Source organism: Cibotium barometz, chromosome 16 (assembly GCF_041138505.1).
Source record: "Cibotium barometz isolate CiBa-2024 chromosome 16, ASM4113850v1, whole genome shotgun sequence".
In the NCBI taxonomy this organism is placed as follows: domain Eukaryota; kingdom Viridiplantae; phylum Streptophyta; class Polypodiopsida; order Cyatheales; family Cibotiaceae; genus Cibotium; species Cibotium barometz.
The window spans coordinates 49,238,371-49,255,783 of NC_141061.1; the positions used below are offsets into that span (position 1 = coordinate 49,238,371).

The 17,413-nt window shown below is 41.9% G+C and overlaps 1 protein-coding gene across 1 annotated transcript; it reads right to left on the minus strand.

The window, feature by feature from the left end:
• Positions 1 to 6,207: 6,207 nt before the first annotated feature.
• LOC147630700 (nod factor hydrolase protein 1-like) lies at positions 6,208 to 7,885 on the minus strand. Its single transcript, XM_086810036.1, has 2 exons — positions 6,610 to 7,885; positions 6,208 to 6,501 (listed from the first exon to the last, which is right to left on the minus strand). The coding sequence occupies exons 1-2, from the start codon at positions 7,745 to 7,747 to the stop codon at positions 6,380 to 6,382; spliced, it is 1,260 nt and encodes a 419-aa protein (XP_086666162.1). The 5' UTR covers positions 7,748 to 7,885; the 3' UTR covers positions 6,208 to 6,379.
• Between the last annotated feature and the right edge of the window lie 9,528 nt (positions 7,886 to 17,413).

The following is a 17,413-nucleotide window of genomic DNA, read 5'->3' on the forward strand; positions in this document are numbered from 1 at the left end:
CCTCCTAGATGCACTCGTCGCAAGGAGCGGTGGGCAACGCACCTCAAGACTAGGGAGGAAGCCTTGCCAGAAGTAGAAGAGATACTCACTGGCTGGATGGAGGAATGCATTGGTGATTTCCCTCTAGACATCACCCCAGCCCATGACTCCTTATCTCTCCATCAAGTAACACGAGGCACCGCTCCTCTTCCACCAACCATTTACCACAAGGAGGTGAGAGAGCTGTGAACCTAGGCACAACAGAGGAGCCACGCCCCATTTTAGTGATAGCTTGGGTCTGGGAGGACCCTTCCACTCTTCATAGAATCACCAAATTTTTCAAAGAACACCAAGATGTGTTTGGATGGACCTACAAGGATATCCTAGGGATAGACTCAATCATTTGCACTCACAGAATTTCACTAAAAGAAGGTAGTCCACCAGTCAGGAAAGGCATTTACTGCATGAACTCAAAATATTCAGAAGTGGTGAAGAAAGAGTTGGACAAGATGGAAGAGGCTGGTATCATTGTTCCCATTGAGCACTCTAAAGTGGGATCCCCAAAAAGAAGACCAATAAGATCAGGATATGTGTAGACTTCCAACCCCTCAATTAGTGCACAATCAAAGACGGGTTTCCCTTGCCCTTCATAGAGCAGATTTTGGAAGATGTGGCCAGCCATGTGCTCTATTCCTTCATGGATGGGTTTAGTGGTGGCTACAACCAGGTAATGATCGATGTGAGAACGATCAGCTCAAGACAACATTTGTTACATAGTGGGAAACATATGCCTACAAGATGCTGCCCTTTGGTCTTTGCAATGCCCCAGGCTCCTTCTATAGAACCACCACCAAGATCTTCCAGGAGTATTTGAATGATTTCTTACGCATCTTTTTGGATGACTTTTCTAACTTAGTGAGCAAAAGGGCATGCCAATGGTGGTTGTGTTCATGAAGTGCCAGGTATCGGGTCTCCACCTCTAAAAAAAACAAACCCCCCTTTGAGTATTTTTTTCCATTACACTAAAAAAAAAAAAACAAAAACAAAAAACGTTTCTCTCTCACACCTCATCGACACCCCCCTTTTTTTTCTCTCATTGACCCCCCCTCTCACTCTCTCACACACCCACCCGTAGTCCCTCTCTCTCTCTCTCTCTCTCTCTCTCTCTCCCACACACTCCACCGACCCCCCTCATCTCCCTCTCTTTCTCTCTCTCTCTTTCACTCCCCACCCCCTCTCACGACAACCCCCCTTCTCACCCCCTTCAGTTTTTTTTTTCCATTACAAAACAAAAAAAAACCTCTCTCTCTCTCTCTCTCTCTCTCTCTCTCTCTCTCTCTCTCCCCCCCCCTCGTGCACCCCTTTTTTTCTCTCATCGACGACCACCTCCCTCTTATCTTTCTCTCACCGACCACCCTCCTTTCCCTCGCGCACGCCTCCTCTCTCTCCCACCCCCCCTTCTCTCACCCCACCGTCAACCCCCCCTCATGCGCACCGTCACCTACCCCCCCCTCTCTCGCTCACCGACCACCCCCCTCTCTCTCACCCCACTGTCAACCCCCCCCTTGTACCCATTGTAACCCACCCCCGTCTCTCGCTGGCTGACCCCACCTCCCCTTCTCTTGCCCCACTGTCAACCGCCCCTGGCGCCTAGATCACCTTTTATCGTTCGCCAAGCTGGTCCATTCGCTCCTATCATCTGGGCCCACTTCCACGCTGGCCACATTGGCTTTGTTGCTTGTCTACCCATTGGTGATCCAAACCCCCTTTCTCACCACACCCCCAGCCCCCCCCCCCTCTCTCTCTCTCTCTCTCTCTCTCTCTCTCTCTCACCAATTCTCTCGTGCTGTGCATCGGCCCCACCCCCTCTCTCGTCCCTCACACACTGATCATCGGCACTAAGTCACACGGGAGAGAGTGTTGGGATTAATGGATGTGAGGCCATCCACTCGATACGGGCATCATGCGTCATTAGATTAGAGCAAGTAAATGCGTCCCACAGAAGTAAACTCGGCCAAGGGGGTCGGTGGGAACGCCGTCGCCCATCGGAAGTGAAATTTATGGGTGTGAGGGGAATAAATGTGATATTGAAGAGGATTTTAATGTTTCCAAGGTGGCATTTAATGGGATTTTGTTTGATTTCCCAATATTCCTTTTTCCTTCCGAGTTTACCCTACTATCACCAACGTAGAGAGTTTCGTGTGCGCCTTCTGCTTCATGCAAGCTTCCGCCTCCCTGTGATTCGACTGTGTTCCTCTACATGCACACATCCTCTCGCTCCAACAGGTTCCCACATCCTCCAGCAAAACAACTGGCCCAGGTTTGCGTTTAGGGGAATAGGACCAAATTTTTGCTCAGTGCTGCGTTCGAAAGCCCGTGGCCCCAGTTTGACGCCCCCAGTTTGAACACGTGCGTGCCTGACATTTTTGCTCTCCACGCCATCCGTTGCTCAACACCAATGCTATTTGAAAGCCTGCCTGTAATCACATCTTTCTCGTTGTTCCTACGTGGTTCGACGGTATGCTCTATTTTCTATGTAGTTTAACATATATATTTAATGGCTAAATATATATTGATCCTTGTTAGGAATAAGTAGACATGTAAATCTATAGATAGACTGCAAATCTATAGATAGACTCGATGAGCATAGGCTGTTGTTGCTGGAAAGTGCATGCATGCAAGCATTTGGTCTTTCCTGCAAGCAAAGCTTCCCCTGGCCAGCTCCTTGGTATGGTAGTGAACAATAACATGACCAAGGCTTAACCTCCACTTTGGCTATTAGTTGAAGAAAAGCGATAAATAGAATGATGCGGATGGGAGATTTTCCAAGTACATATAAACCGTAAAGGTCACATTTTCTTTAAAAGTAGAATGCTGTGGATGAGAGATGTTCCAATTACATCCAAACCCTTAACACCACATTTTCTTAAGAAGTGTGGAATGCTTGGTGATAGTCCAGTAGTAGCTGCAGCTACTAGGGTTTGAACTCAGGTACCCACCTTAAATAGAGCAACATTCAAAGCTAGGTAGAGACTGAAAGAAGATGGCATCAATGGTCTACCTGGGCTTTTCCTAACCGCCCAACTTAAGTGGGTTCCTAATTCCTATCTCTACCAATATATACAAGGCTTGTGGGGCTGGCTGGCTTTGATAATGTGAATACATCTTAGGCTAGAGGCAAGGATTTTGGGTGTATGGGAAAAAGTTAACAACCCCTACCTAGACCTGATTCTATCCTTGAATACATCTTAAGCTAAAGGCGGGGATTTTTGGTGTATGGAAAATAGTTAATAACCCCCTACCTAGACTTGCTTCTATCCTCAAAAGATATGAAAGATGGGTACATCAATGTGAGGATCTTCACGATAACACCCTGCATCATGTGGACGTGCTTCATCACCTTTAGATGTTGGAGTGGTTTGCCATTATTATGGCTGAACACAAAATTGTAGCTTGAGAGGATGAACTCTGAAGAGAATATCTCCTCAAAGGATCACATCTTGAATGCCTCCAAAAATAAAATTCTTACAAACAACCCATAAATCCGGCATAGGGTGGGCCTAAGATTGATATCAAAGGCAAGGCCCGACACATGAGATTCATTGTACTTGTGCCATTGCATGGTTCCCTTCTCATCTTTTAAATCCTATAAGCATATTCAAATTGTGTTAAGGAATTTGATGACAATAATCGTGGTGTAATATATGGGGCATAATTTGAATTTATTCTTTACACCTACCCAAGACATAATATAGATGGCATGTGGATTATTGTTTAATCACATTATGTATAAGTTTATCCTTACATCAATAAAAGACTGGGCTATTTAAGAAGGACCAATGCTAGGAAAGAGGGCATGATGATGAAGGCAACTTCCTCAGATAAATATTATTCTTTGCGCATTGTCAACTCATGAGCTTTCTCTATGGAAACACTTGCACCATGGGAAATGAAAGTCCATGAAGAAGTTATGCTAAAGATCATTTCTAGACACCAAGATGTAGCCAAGTTGGGCAAATAAATGAAGTCGAATGTGAAGGAAGGATGAACCTAATAAGTGAAGGCTTCAAAAGAGAGTAGGATAAGGATGGAAATATCCTTTATTCATCTAATCATTCACTTTTAGCCCTTCCTATGCTATGAAGTATATAATAGATCCTCAAATTGAATAGAAGATACATTTTGGCCCTTGGGGAGTACCTTGACCCCCAAATTGAAAGGAATGAGCTTTAACTATTCAAGCACAGGAAAAACATGAAGGAAATAAGCCAACACGTGAATCCAAGTCTATAGTCAAAGGAACTGATTATATAGTTGGGGAACCATCAATAGGGGGTATTGATTCACAACCTTTCCATAAAAATTAACAAATGGAAAGGCGACACATAAGAATATGCAAGGATTGGTTGCAATCCTTCCAAGGGCATTAGCAAATGGAAAGGCGACACACATAATGTTGATGATAAGAATATGCAAGGATTGGTTGCAATCCTTCCAAGGGCATTAGCAATGGGAGATTGCACAACCTTAACACAAAAATCAATAATTATATAGGAGTGGTTTGCCATTATTATGGCTGAACACAAAATTATAGCTTGAGAGGATGAAATCTGAAGAGAATACCTCCTCGAAGGCTCACATCTTGAATGCCTCCAAAAATTTAGTTCTTACAAACAACCCATGAATCTGGCATAGGGTGGGCCCAAGATTGATATCAAAGGCGAGGTCCTACACATGAGATTCATCGTACTTGTGCCATTGTATGGGTCCCTTCTCATCTTTGAAATCCTATAAGCATATTCAGATTGTGCTAAGGAGTTTGATGATAATACTTGGGGTGTAATATCTAGGGTGTAATTTTAATTTATTCTTCACACCTACCCAAGACATAATATAGCTGGCATGTGGATTGTTGTTTAATTACATTATGTATGAGTTTATCCTTACATCAATAACATATCGGGTTATTTAAGAAGGACCAGTGCTAGGAAAGAGGTTATGATGATGAAGGCGACTTCCTAAGATAAATATTATTCTCTGCATCATTAACTCGTGAGCTTTCTCTATGGAAACACTTGCACCATGGGAAATGAAAGTCCATGAAGAAGTTATGCTAAAGGTCATTTCTAAACACCAAGATATAACCAAGTGGAGGAAATAAATTAAGTCAAATGTGAAGGAAGGACTAACCTAAGAAGTGAAGGCTTCAAAATAGAGTAGGATAAGGATGTAAATATCTCTTATTCATCTAATGATTCACTTTTAGCCCTTGCTATGCTACGAAGTATATAATAGATCCTCAAATTGAATAGAAGATACATTTTGGCCATTGGGGAGTACCTCGACCCTCAAATTGAAAGGAATGAGCTTTAGCTAATTCAAGCAAAGGAAAAATACTTAGGAAATAAGCTGACACATGAATCCAAGTCTATAGTCAAAGGAACTGATTATATAGTTGGGGAACCATCAGCAGTGGGAATTGATTCACAACCTTACCATAAAAATTAACAGAGGGAAAGAAGATACGGAATGTTGATGATAAGAATATGCAAGGATTGGTTGCAATCCTTCCTCAAATCCTTCCAAGGGCATTAGAAAGGGGAGATTGATTCACAACCTTAACACAAAAGTCAACAATTATATTGGTGGGGAACCATCAACAAGGGGAGATTGATTCACACATTACCACAAAAATCAACAAAGGGAAAGGAGCCAATGAATGTTGATGATAAGAATTTGCAAGGATTGGTTGCAATCCTTGTAACTATAGTTAAGATACCCCTCGGAGCTCTTCTTCATATACCAATCAATCTCTATGGAACTGCTTGAAGGATTGGGCAGAGACCTATCAAATACACCTTTAGGAAGAATATTTCAGATACCCCTCGTAGCTCTTCTTCATACCAATCAATCTCAATGGAACCACTTGAAGGATTACACCTTAGGAAGAATATTAGTAAGTGGATCTAAAGAAACTCTTTATACCTTGGGAGATTGATGCTACTATTGTCATGGCATTCTTGGAGTTGAAGAGATTTGTAAAAGTTCCTTTTACACTTCGTAGTGGAATGGTGGGGCTCAAAATGCCATAATCATATACAACGAGAACCAAATATGTATGTCAATAAGATCTAGTTGGTAGAGCTCAAGGGCTCTAGAGATTAATTACTTTGAAGGATTACTTCTTATTTATTTTGCTGAAAATACAAATATAAAAGGAGAAATAAATTCACCACTAGATTGTGGTGGCAACACTTTCAAAAGTAGGGAATGAGGCCCTTACAGAAATTTCTTTCCCATGTAGGTGTGGCAAAAAATGTAGCTTGCCTCATATTTTTCTTTTTCCTAGATGTGAATGTTCTTATGGAGTTGGCTAAGCCTCGATGGAGTTCAATGCACTCTATGTGGAGAAGACGAGCATCCAAGCACAGAGTAGAAAACAAATCAACATCATGAAGGATGGCAAAGGGTGACAAGGCGCCTTGGAGTAATGGGTGGTGCCATTGTCCCATGTAAGGAAAGCTGCAAATTTCCACATAACATTGATGGGGATGAGCTGATGTGTGGTGACTAAAAAAAAGAGGGAATGCTACACCATATTATATGTATATATATGAAGGAAGATGTTACCTTTGGTAGAGAGGGGCCATTCTTTAGGGATATCGTAGCTAACCGCCCAAAAGAAGTAGCCCTTGAAACCCATGTCTTTGAATGTGTTGAGTTTTGTAGCAAAGGTTTGGGCGTCATCATAGCCAATCCACACGTTGCCTGCATAGCAATAAGCACTGCTCGTTGTGTTATCGTAGACCACAGTGGCATGTTGCGAGCGGATGAATTCCTCTATTTCAAAATAAAAGAAAATGCCTGCATCCTGGCTAGTGCTTTGGGCAGGCCCTGGCCCTGTAGCTGGGACTCCGATGCCAATTTGGGAATCATTCTGCAGAAGCCAAGACTTCCCGTATGTAGCAAGCCCAACTATGGCCATATCCGGCGATAACCCATCGCTAATCCACTGATTAAGCCCAAAAACAGTGCTATAATTGGTGCTTGATCCTGATAAAGCAGTGTGCTCTCCTGTAAAATTCTCCCAAGAGCCATGATAATCAAAGGACATGATGTGAACTAGGTCTAGGTTTTGATTAATTGATGCGATAGGGTAAGAGGCATGGAGTAAGCTTTGGCTGATGGGCACTCTAGATGCATAGTAGACTGCTGCGGTGAGGAGGAGGGGTGGTGAGGTAGAGGAGGATATAGCTGCTGCTGCGTCTTGCTGCACCGCGTCTCTCCATTCAGTGAGAAACTCACCAAAGCTATTCATATCAGCTTCTGACCGAGGATACTCCCAGTCTATGTTGAGGCCGTGGAAGCCATTTCCACGTGCTAGCGCAATGCTCGAATCTATGAACTCTTTCCTCGTCGCAGAGGTGGCCATGGTGAGAGAGAAGACGGTGCTGTTTGCATTGCCGCCGCCTATGGAGAGAAGCGTTGTGATAGACGGGTTCAGAGATTGCATGGTGGGTGTAAATTGTGCAAGAAGGCTTGCATTATCAGGCTCTACACGAAAGGTTTGTGTGTTGATTTGGGCGAATGCATAGATTAAGTGGGTGAAGAGGGATGCATTAATGGAGGACATGGGGGTGTAGGGAGCTGAATAGGAAGGCCAATAGGCTGCTTTGGTTGAGGCAAGCAGCTGGGAGCCAATATTGCCTGTCGCTGATAGACAGGGGGGGGTGAGGAAGAGTAGGAGAACAAGCCGGAAGGCAAACATCGTTCTAAATCTGTATTAAAAGTTATCACTGCACAATGGCCTTCAAACGACTTGTGTTTGGCTATGGAAAACAAAGAGATGATCACAATTAAAATGACTGTGTGTGTGTGTGTGTGTGTGTCAGAGTGTGAGAGAGAGAGTGCGCAGCGAGCGAGAGAGAGAGAGAGATTGATAGAATGGCCGCATTAGTTTGTGTTGTTAGGGGTGGCCGGCTGTTTCCTTGGACACTCCCCCTCTCTCGCCACGTGTTACGTCCGCACGTCCTTGTTGTTAACGTAGGTCAACAATTCATCAATCATTCTAAGTTGTTCCCACCTTCAGAACATGATCCACCATTGATTTCAATACTGTGAATCACATGGTAAGTGCAAATTTAGGACTTACAAAGGGATACATAATATGAATGTGTGTGTGTGTGCGTGCGCATGGATGCGTCAATGTATGTGTGTGAGAGAGAGTGCAAGAGATGATAAAAAAATAAGATGCAAAAATCATGGAAGAGCATCATGAGCATCAAGTAAAAATTGAGGGTCAATGCATGCTTGGGTGTAGCCATTTTTGGTGAGGTTCAGGGTATTTTTTGTATATAGGCAACTTGCCCGACCCATAACTTATGCATTGCTCCATGGAATTTGACAAACTTGGTATCCAAGCAGTAGTACACATTCCAATCTTCAATATGAGACCAAAATAACACAGAAGTAAAATTTATAATCTGATCATTAAATTGTTACAAGTTTGATGTGAGGCATGTGAGGCATGTGTTATAAATAGTATATGTTATAACACTTTATGAAAAAACATCAAAAATTTGTTCTGCACATACATGCAACCAAGTAATCATTCTAAAGTACACTAAGTGAGCTTCTCCTCAACCATAGGACACATCCAATTGAGAACATCTGGTATGGTTTGAGGGACCTCCAATGTTGTACTGAAATTTTGAATACCCATTCGAGGGCATGCACCATAACTTTTTTTTTGGTTTGTTGAAAACCTAAACAGATTGAAAAAATGGACACTAGTGGGACTAGTGTATGGTGGTCTTAAAACACTGATAGTTGGTGATATCGGTATCTTAATTCACCCTGGAATGGAAGAAATTGAAAATGTTCAATTTTTGCATGTGCAAAGATCTTTTAATAAATCCAACACTATTTACAATTTTTCATTGCTTCTTTTTCCCTGCAGTTCCTTGCTATATGACTCATAAGCATGTTAAGGGTCATTGCATTTCACATTGCATACCATCAAATCTGATAGCGTGCCCTTTGGCCTATTGGTGTTTTGAAGCATTTTAGGCCACATTCCACTTGCTTGGGGACAAGATTTTGCTGACGTGTATCATTGGAGGGGGGAAACCATGGCGGGTAAAAATTTCAATACCCCACGGACTTTCGAATTTTCAGGCCTCCCGCTCCTCTGACGAATATTTTGAATAAAGTACATAACCTACCATGCTGTGTCAGAACCTGCCGCCTCCTATGTTGTTGCAAGTACTGTGTTCGTTTTCTTTGTCTTCTTTTCTTTGCTATGTAAGATGTCTTCTTTTCTTTACTCACCAGCTAGCTGCTCTTTGTTTGATCGTCTCCATGGAAATGGCAAGCTGCATCCCCCGCCCTACAAGCTGCACGATTTGGTGTGGCATTGTCTTCTTTACCCTGGTAAGTTGTCTTCTTTGCTTTGCTCACTTGACGAGCTCAGTGGTCTCTATCTGATCACTTTGCTTTGTTGGCCTCACCAGCTCGGTGGTCTCTATCTTCTTTGCTTTGCTCGCCTCTTAAGCTAGATGATCTCTGTCTAATCGTCTCCATGGCAATGGCAATATGCAGCTCTTTATGGCTTGCAAGAGAACTAGACAAAGGCGGCGAGATAGGAACGTTGAAAAGCTTGGTCAAGGCACAAGGAGCAGATTGTAGAACGAGGAAAGAAATGGCACGGACGAGGAAACAAGAAAGCGGCAACGCAAGACACTTTTGCAATGTATGCGGAGGGAGAAACAACGAGAAGACATAAGACTCCTTGCAGAGCAGCAGTAGGAAGCGATTGTAGATGGATGCATTCGAACATTACCATCGGAGTGAAGAACACGAGCTGTGGCAAATCAATTGGTGATAGCAACATCAAGCCATTCAGGTGAGTACAAGTCTCATGTCATTAGAAGCTTTACCTTGCACTCTAAAATTCATAGAGTGACAACCCTGCCAACACCTCAAGAGATGCACGCACAAGAGACATTGCTTTCTAACCTGAAAGATGGCCTATAAAAAGTGAAAGGGGTGCACAGCTTAGATCAACTAGCTGCAAAGAGGGCGACATTAGCTATGCTGGTATCCCCTGAAACAAAGAAGAAACGGCTTGGATGCACAACGTAGAAGATGAAACACAGAAAATGTTTTTATGGCATTCATCTCGTACAAATGAAACATCATGGCATTAGTGCGATACCAACAACCGTGCTGGTGATTACTTATCCAATACTACCACTGTGCTGGTTATCATGCACAATCAACCACCGCACTGGTACCATTGTCATATCGTGTGATTTGTCTACTGATACCAACCACCACGTTGGTGATAACTTATCCAATACTACCACCGTGCTGGTTAAACCACCCCACTACTGGTGACCACTTATCCTGTACTACCACTGTGCTGGTTAAGATCCCTAAAAAGAGAGACCAACCACTTCCTAACTAGTACTACCACCGTGCTGGTTGCGGTCCTAAATTAGCTTAATTAAGTTAAATAATTTAGGACGGTGACTACCACCGTCCTAAATTAAATATCGTGTGATTTGTCTGTCTCGATACCAACCACCGCGCTGGTGATAACTTATCCAATACTACCACCGTGCTAGTTAAACCACTGCACTGGTGACCACTTATCCTATACTACCACCGTGCTGGTTAAGATCCCTAAAAAGAGAGACCAACCACTTCCTAGTACTACCACTATGCTGGTTACGGTCCTAAATTAGCTTAATTAAATTAAATATCACCGCGTTGGTGACTACCACTGTCCTAAATTAAATATCGTATGATTTGTTTGTTGATACCAACCATCGCATTGGTGATAACTTATCCAATACCGTGTTGGTTAAACCACCGTGCTAGTGACCACTTATCCTGTACTACCACCGTGCTAGTGACCACTTATCCTGTACTACCACCGTGCTGGTTAAGATCCCTAAAAAGAGAGACCAACCACTTTCTAGTACTACCACCGCGCTGGTTGCGGTCCTAAATTGGCTTAATAAGGGAAAGTTGAAAGTTGTGATCATGGGCCTTAATAAGGGAAAAGTTGAAAGTTATGATCCTGGGCAATAATTGAAGGATAAACATTGGCAATAATCGAAGGATAAACATTGGCAATAATGAATTTATTTCATAGATTATACATATCAATACATTTCAGAGATTATACATCTCCTTTCTGCTTTGAGCTCCCTTCACCAGATTGCCTTCCACGCTTGGGCTTCTTCCTTTGTCGCTCCTTCGGGCAAGGTGGGTTCTTTTCTTCGATTTCTTCGAGCTCCTTTAGCCTTTCTAGCTCCTTCGGGCAAGGTGGGTTCTTTTCTTTGATTTCTTCGAGCTCCTTTAGCCTTTCTAGCTCCTTCCGGCAGGGTTGGTTCTTTTCTTTGGTTTCTTTGAGCTCTGTGAGCTTGGACTTCTTCTCTTCAGGCTCGTTTCCTTTAGCCTGGTCAAGTTCCTTTCTCTTTTCATGTGTATGAGCAATTTGGAATGCCATTGCAGCTTCTACTTTCTCGCTATGGATATTCGCAGAGCAGGCAGGCACATCATTTTTTCCCAAGACAGTAGCATTGGCATCAAACAAACTCTGCATCTCGATCTTGCATGCACAAACACCCTAAAGCAAAAAACATGCAGAGAATAGTGGCACTAGGGCCATCTGATCATGCATTCATCTATGATGTGCCCTTTGCACACAGGAGCATTCATTCGCATCGCAAGAGGATATTCATTCGATTTAACTATTGCGGCTGTGAGTATCACAATCTGACCAATCTGACAAGAAATCTGCATCTTGATTCCTGCCTCTCTCATCCTGAGGGTGCGGATTTTCTCCTTTAGGACCTCCACTTACTACTGCTGACTTTTGGCACACGCTGCATCCGATTCTACCAACTGCTGTCGAATCTCCTCAAATTCTTTAGCAGTGTCTACGTAGGCCTTTTCCCAAGAAATCATTTCTATGTTGGGTTTCAATCAAGGTTCGAGACTGCTTCTCAAAACTCTAAAGAGAAAAGGCAAGCTAATCGGCAGCCACATTGTAGGTCAATTGCAGGGAATGGAGCCTGTCTCACCAACATTAGGCAGTCTCATTGTGTCGTTCACTATGGCTGCTCGTTGCCTCTTCTGCAACCTTCCTGGAATTGAAATTATTTTGCAGTTCTTACATCAGTAGCCTGGTTTCCGCATTCTCCTTTCTTAGTTTCTCTATCATATCATCTTTCTCAATGTTCAATGCGTTCTACATACTATAGAGCCGTTTGTAGAGGAGCTCCTTTTCGACTGTCTGATTTGCAAGTATCTGCTTTGTCCTTTCTAGCTCTTCCTCTGCATCATCCCCATCCGTTCAAATATCTCCAAGCTGCTGATTCAGCTCCTCGATGTGCTTCTCTGCTTCTTCTCTTTTCTGTTTTTCTATCTCTGCCAATCTTTCAGCGGCCTCATCTTGCTCTCGTGCCTGCAAAGGCCTTTGCTTCTGCCTCCTCTACCCTCACTTCTGTACCCTTCCTGAGGGTTCTCTCATGTTGGGCTGCGTATGCTGCATCGGTGGCTTTCATGTTAAAAGTTTTGATCTACTTCTTGACTTTCTCAACACATTTTTTGAGGTGATTCCCCATCAGGAACATTCCAACACTCATTGCTTGAGGTGACAATTGGGATTTGCCATTCAAGAAATTGTGCAAGTTAAGTAGCACGCTCTTGGAGATCGCCTTTGAGAAAGAGATCGGACGTTTATTCACTATCTCTACTGCTGCTTGAACATGCCAGAATTTCACTATTCCCCTGGTATCAAGAAAGAACTGCCTTATCTTTTTCAACTCTTTCTGATAATCATCAGGCAAGCTCGAAACCTTGATTCCACCATCTGCACTAATCTGAGCATCGGGGAATAAATCTAAAAGATCCTTTTTCTTCTACTTCTTCTCTAAGAATTGTGCTTGCAAGTCGCCTCCATGAATTTTTAACGCCTTTTCAATCAATCCTTCATCAATGTTGATCTTGTTACCTTTACAGATGATGAATCCATCCTTCGTGTCCACTGAATCTATCAACTTGGTGAAGTTGACAGAGATCTCTGAGGAGGAGCTCCCGCAACTCTCACGATATCAAGACCGGGTGGGGGGGGATCGTGTGAGAAGCTCTCGGATTATGAAGAGGGGTTCTGAAGGCTGTGTGAGGAGCTCTCGGCCTGTGCAGAGGGGTTCTTAAAGTTGTGTGAGAGGAGCTCTCGGCTTGTGCAGAGGGGACTGACACGTTTTGGAGCTCGGAGTCTCTTGGCATTTATGGTATATATTGTGTTTCATGGCTCTATTTATTAATCATCTATTTTGAGTGGTACATACCATAATTTTATTTATTTTTGGACTATTGCCGTGTGCCCAATATTTTGTATACATGTGCTAGCATTGTACATATGAGTTAGCCATTATTTTTGGGTTCACACATTTAGTTTATTAATTTCACTAAGGTTTATGGTTAGTCCATCTTTTTTTGTAAAAAAAGCCAACTTTTGGAAAAGATATGCTATTAATGGCTCCTTGGGCTATTTTTTGCCAATATATTATTAAAATACTCTCATAAGGAAGGAGAAGCCACTTATGCAGAGGAGCAGATTCAACCCAACACTTGTCGATAGTGATGTCTACTTTGATTTCTATCTTTATGCTATACTTGATCTTGTCAATTTGTTTTAAGTTGAAGGTTTAGTCCTATTGATACGTTATTGTGTGAGATTAATTCTTCAAGTTGTACAAAGATCCAAACAGTGGTATTAGAGAGCATAGGTACAAGTACTTGAAGAAGCTCAAAAAATCCAAAGGTTAAGGAAGGCAAGCACATGAAGACCTTTACATAAAGGATGGATGGTTTGGCAAGATTGAACTTTAGATCAAGGGCAAGGAATTAATAAAACCATCTCTGCTTATGGAAAAACCATACCTTATGCTAGAAAACCATCTTTCTATTGGTTGCCTCTCCTTTAGATTAGAAGCTACAGATGGATCGTCATGCCTTGAAACCCATGACTCCACTATCACAAATAGCATGCTTATGTGAAATTCTCCTTCTTCTTGAATCGACATGACCGACGGCTCATTTTCTTTTTTTGTTCCTTGCGTTGAATTTCACGCAGTGCCATTTACTTCTATGTTTTTAGTTAGCTTAGCTTAGTTAAGCTGAACCTAGTCTAAGGCTAGACTATGAGTTTATACAGTCTTTGACCATGAGGCTTAATAACTATTCAAAATCTATTGTATAAATCCTTTGACATCTTCAAAAAGGAGGAAAATCAAGAGCACCTTATGGGCTATAAACAACAAATAAAATTTCAAAAATTGGGGCTAATTACCTCGGTTTTTTGAAGACTTCAAAGTAGAATATCTCAAGTTCCTCATGGCGAGTTCATACCCACTTTGATACTACTCTTGGCAGACTATCTCGCTTATGAATTATTCTTCTTGTCGCACACTTGAACAAGCCGATGTGATTTTACAAATTACGAGCAAAAGTGGTAAGTATTACCATCATTTGAGCAATTTTCAATTCCATCTATTTGCATATAAAGTTCACACAAGTGCGAACTTACTAATAGACCACATTATGTGGGTGCAGGGGATAGCAAACAAGGGACACACTAGTTCATACTTCATACTTCATAGTTCATAGTCATATATCATGTCTCAATGGATACATGTGGTTGTGGGTAGGTTTCTAAGGCCAGTCGACCATATGGGGTACTATATATGGGGGGATTTGTGAACTCCATAATCATTGAGTTCAAGCACTCTTGTAAGCAAGATATCCTCTATCTAGAGTCTAGCTAGATCGCCAATCAAAGCTCCTTACCTAGAGCACATAGGTGGGAGAGCCCTATCGGCTTGTAATCAAGATTTTGCAAGTAGTAATATTATTTACTCTCCACTTTTTTCTGTAATTCAATGCTTTATATTGTGTTGATCATGCTTCCACTCTACTGCTATATATTCTTACATGGTATCAAAGCAACATAGGCTCTAAGCAAAGCTTGTTTTGGGGAGTTTGCTATTTGAAGGTAGATTTGGATATATGGCCCAATCATTATTGATTCATATGAGTTATGGTAAACCACAATAGTAGTTGATGCAAAGCTTCTTGTGCTTGCCTTGCACCTTTTGGTGAGATGGGAAGTTGAATAGTACAAATTAAACTCCTTGAAAGTTCAAGATCAGGTCCATTCTTGATTCAAACGAGTTATGGGAAACCACAATAGTGGTTGATGCAAAGCTGGGACTCTCGATCTTAGTAGATCTATTATAAACTATACCACTAGATCTTGTTCTTACTTTGGCATGGAGGTGATAGAACGAAGATACACTATATGCATTCAGAGTTTGATATGATAGACCTTGGGTTTATGTATTTTTGTTTGAGGATAGAAGGTCTCACAAGAGTCAGATGGAATCTTCATTTCTCAGCAAGAATCAGATGGAAGGTCTAGCAAGAGTCAATGGAATCTTCATTTCTCAACAAAAGTATGCAAGAGAAATTCTAAAGACATTTAGCATGGCGTGAATACAAGTCAGTGGTGGTTACACCCATGGAGATTGATGCAAACCTTTCTGTTGAAGATGCTTCTCCATTGGTGGATACAAAGGACTACAAGAAGTTGGTGGGAAGTTTGATCTTCCTATGTTGTAATACACAACCTAACATCAGCTTTGTAGTTGGTGTCCTTAGTAGGTTCTCAAATTAGCCCCAAGAGAACCACTGGTGGAAGGTAGGGATACAAGTGTTGAAATACATTAAAGGTACCATTGGGAATGGCATCACTTACAAATTAGGAAATTTCTTAACTGGATTTTGTGACTCTGATTGGGTAGGAGACTAGCAGGAAATCAGTTTCCAGTTACTGTTTTCTTATTGGGTCTAGAATTACATCATGGATTGACAAGAGAACTTTATTCTATAGAGGCTGAGTAGAAGACATCATGCTCTGCTTTATGTGAAGCAGTCCATTTGAGGAGGATCTTAGGAGACATGGGTGTTACTAAAAAGGGAGCAACAGTGTTGTGTGATAAAATCAAAGTTACATGGCTATCACCAAGAACCCAGTATTTCATGCTCGTGCATGAAGCATATTGAGATTTAGTATCATTATGTGCATGATATTATCATGGATGGAGAGGTGGAGCTGGTCTACTGTGCCTAGATGATAGAGAATTATGTAAATATCTTCATAAAGACTCTTGGGAGAGATTATTGGAGCACCATCTTCATCGACTTGGTGTTAGACCAAAGAAATAGTTAACTAATGGTGGGTGGAGATTGAGGGGGGGTGTTGGAAAAGAATTTTCTCAATGCTCCACCCTCGTGATGTTTATGTGTGCAGGTGATGGATGTGCTCTATTTTGTAAGGCCCCCTTTAATAGGAATAGCCATTATGGAGGGCACCATGGTACCCGATAGTTCCCAGCTTAGACACTGTGGGATGGTGGGGCCAAGTGTGGCTAGATGGTTAGGATATGGCTTATGTAGACTTGGCACTCTACCAAGCCTAGGATGCATCCTTATGTGGACTAAGTGACCACATTAAAACCGAGGAGTCATGCCATACTGTTCTTGGGTTATGGGAGAGTTATAGTTCATACTTCATAGTTCATAGTATATCCCGTCTCGATATAGCAGAGATACATGTGGTCATGTGGGGAGGGTCCAAAAACAACCAACCTACCATATGGGTTACTATATATGGGGGGATTTGTGGAGCTCCATAATCATCGAGTTCATTCTGTCTAAGAACTCTTGTAAGCAAGACATCCTCCGCCTAGAGTCTATCTAGATCAACAACAAAGCTCCTTATCCAGAGCACATGGGTGGGCGGACACCATCCATTTGTAATCAAGTTTTTGCAAGCAATAATATTGTTTACTCTCCACTTCTTTCTCAGAAATATTGTTTACTTTCCACTTCTTTCTGTAATTCAATGCTTTGTATTGTTGTTGTGTATTTTATAAGGTTGAGGGGCCCCAAATGGACATAGATAAAATTTCAAATAGGCTTAAAGATACACCATAAATTTGGTCTTTTATTTAGTCTATTATTGTCCTAAATCAAGTGATGTCATCGATTTGATCCATTTAGACTAGCCATAGGGTGGTCGACCAACCCTAGTAGGTAGCATATGTAGATGTTTTTGACCACCTCTTTGTCATATTAAAATCATTAATTTCATATCTATCTTCATTGTTTGTGCACCCTTGCTAGTCTTAGTCTTAGAGACTACTTAAATTGCTATCAAAGCTCCTTGTTGAAGCATACTTCAAAGCCCATGAGTGGGTAGATGCAATTAGCTTATAATATGGTTTGCAAATAGTGATTCAATATTATTCTCCATCTCTGTTAAATTAAGTTTGAAGATTTGATTATTTGTGGAAGA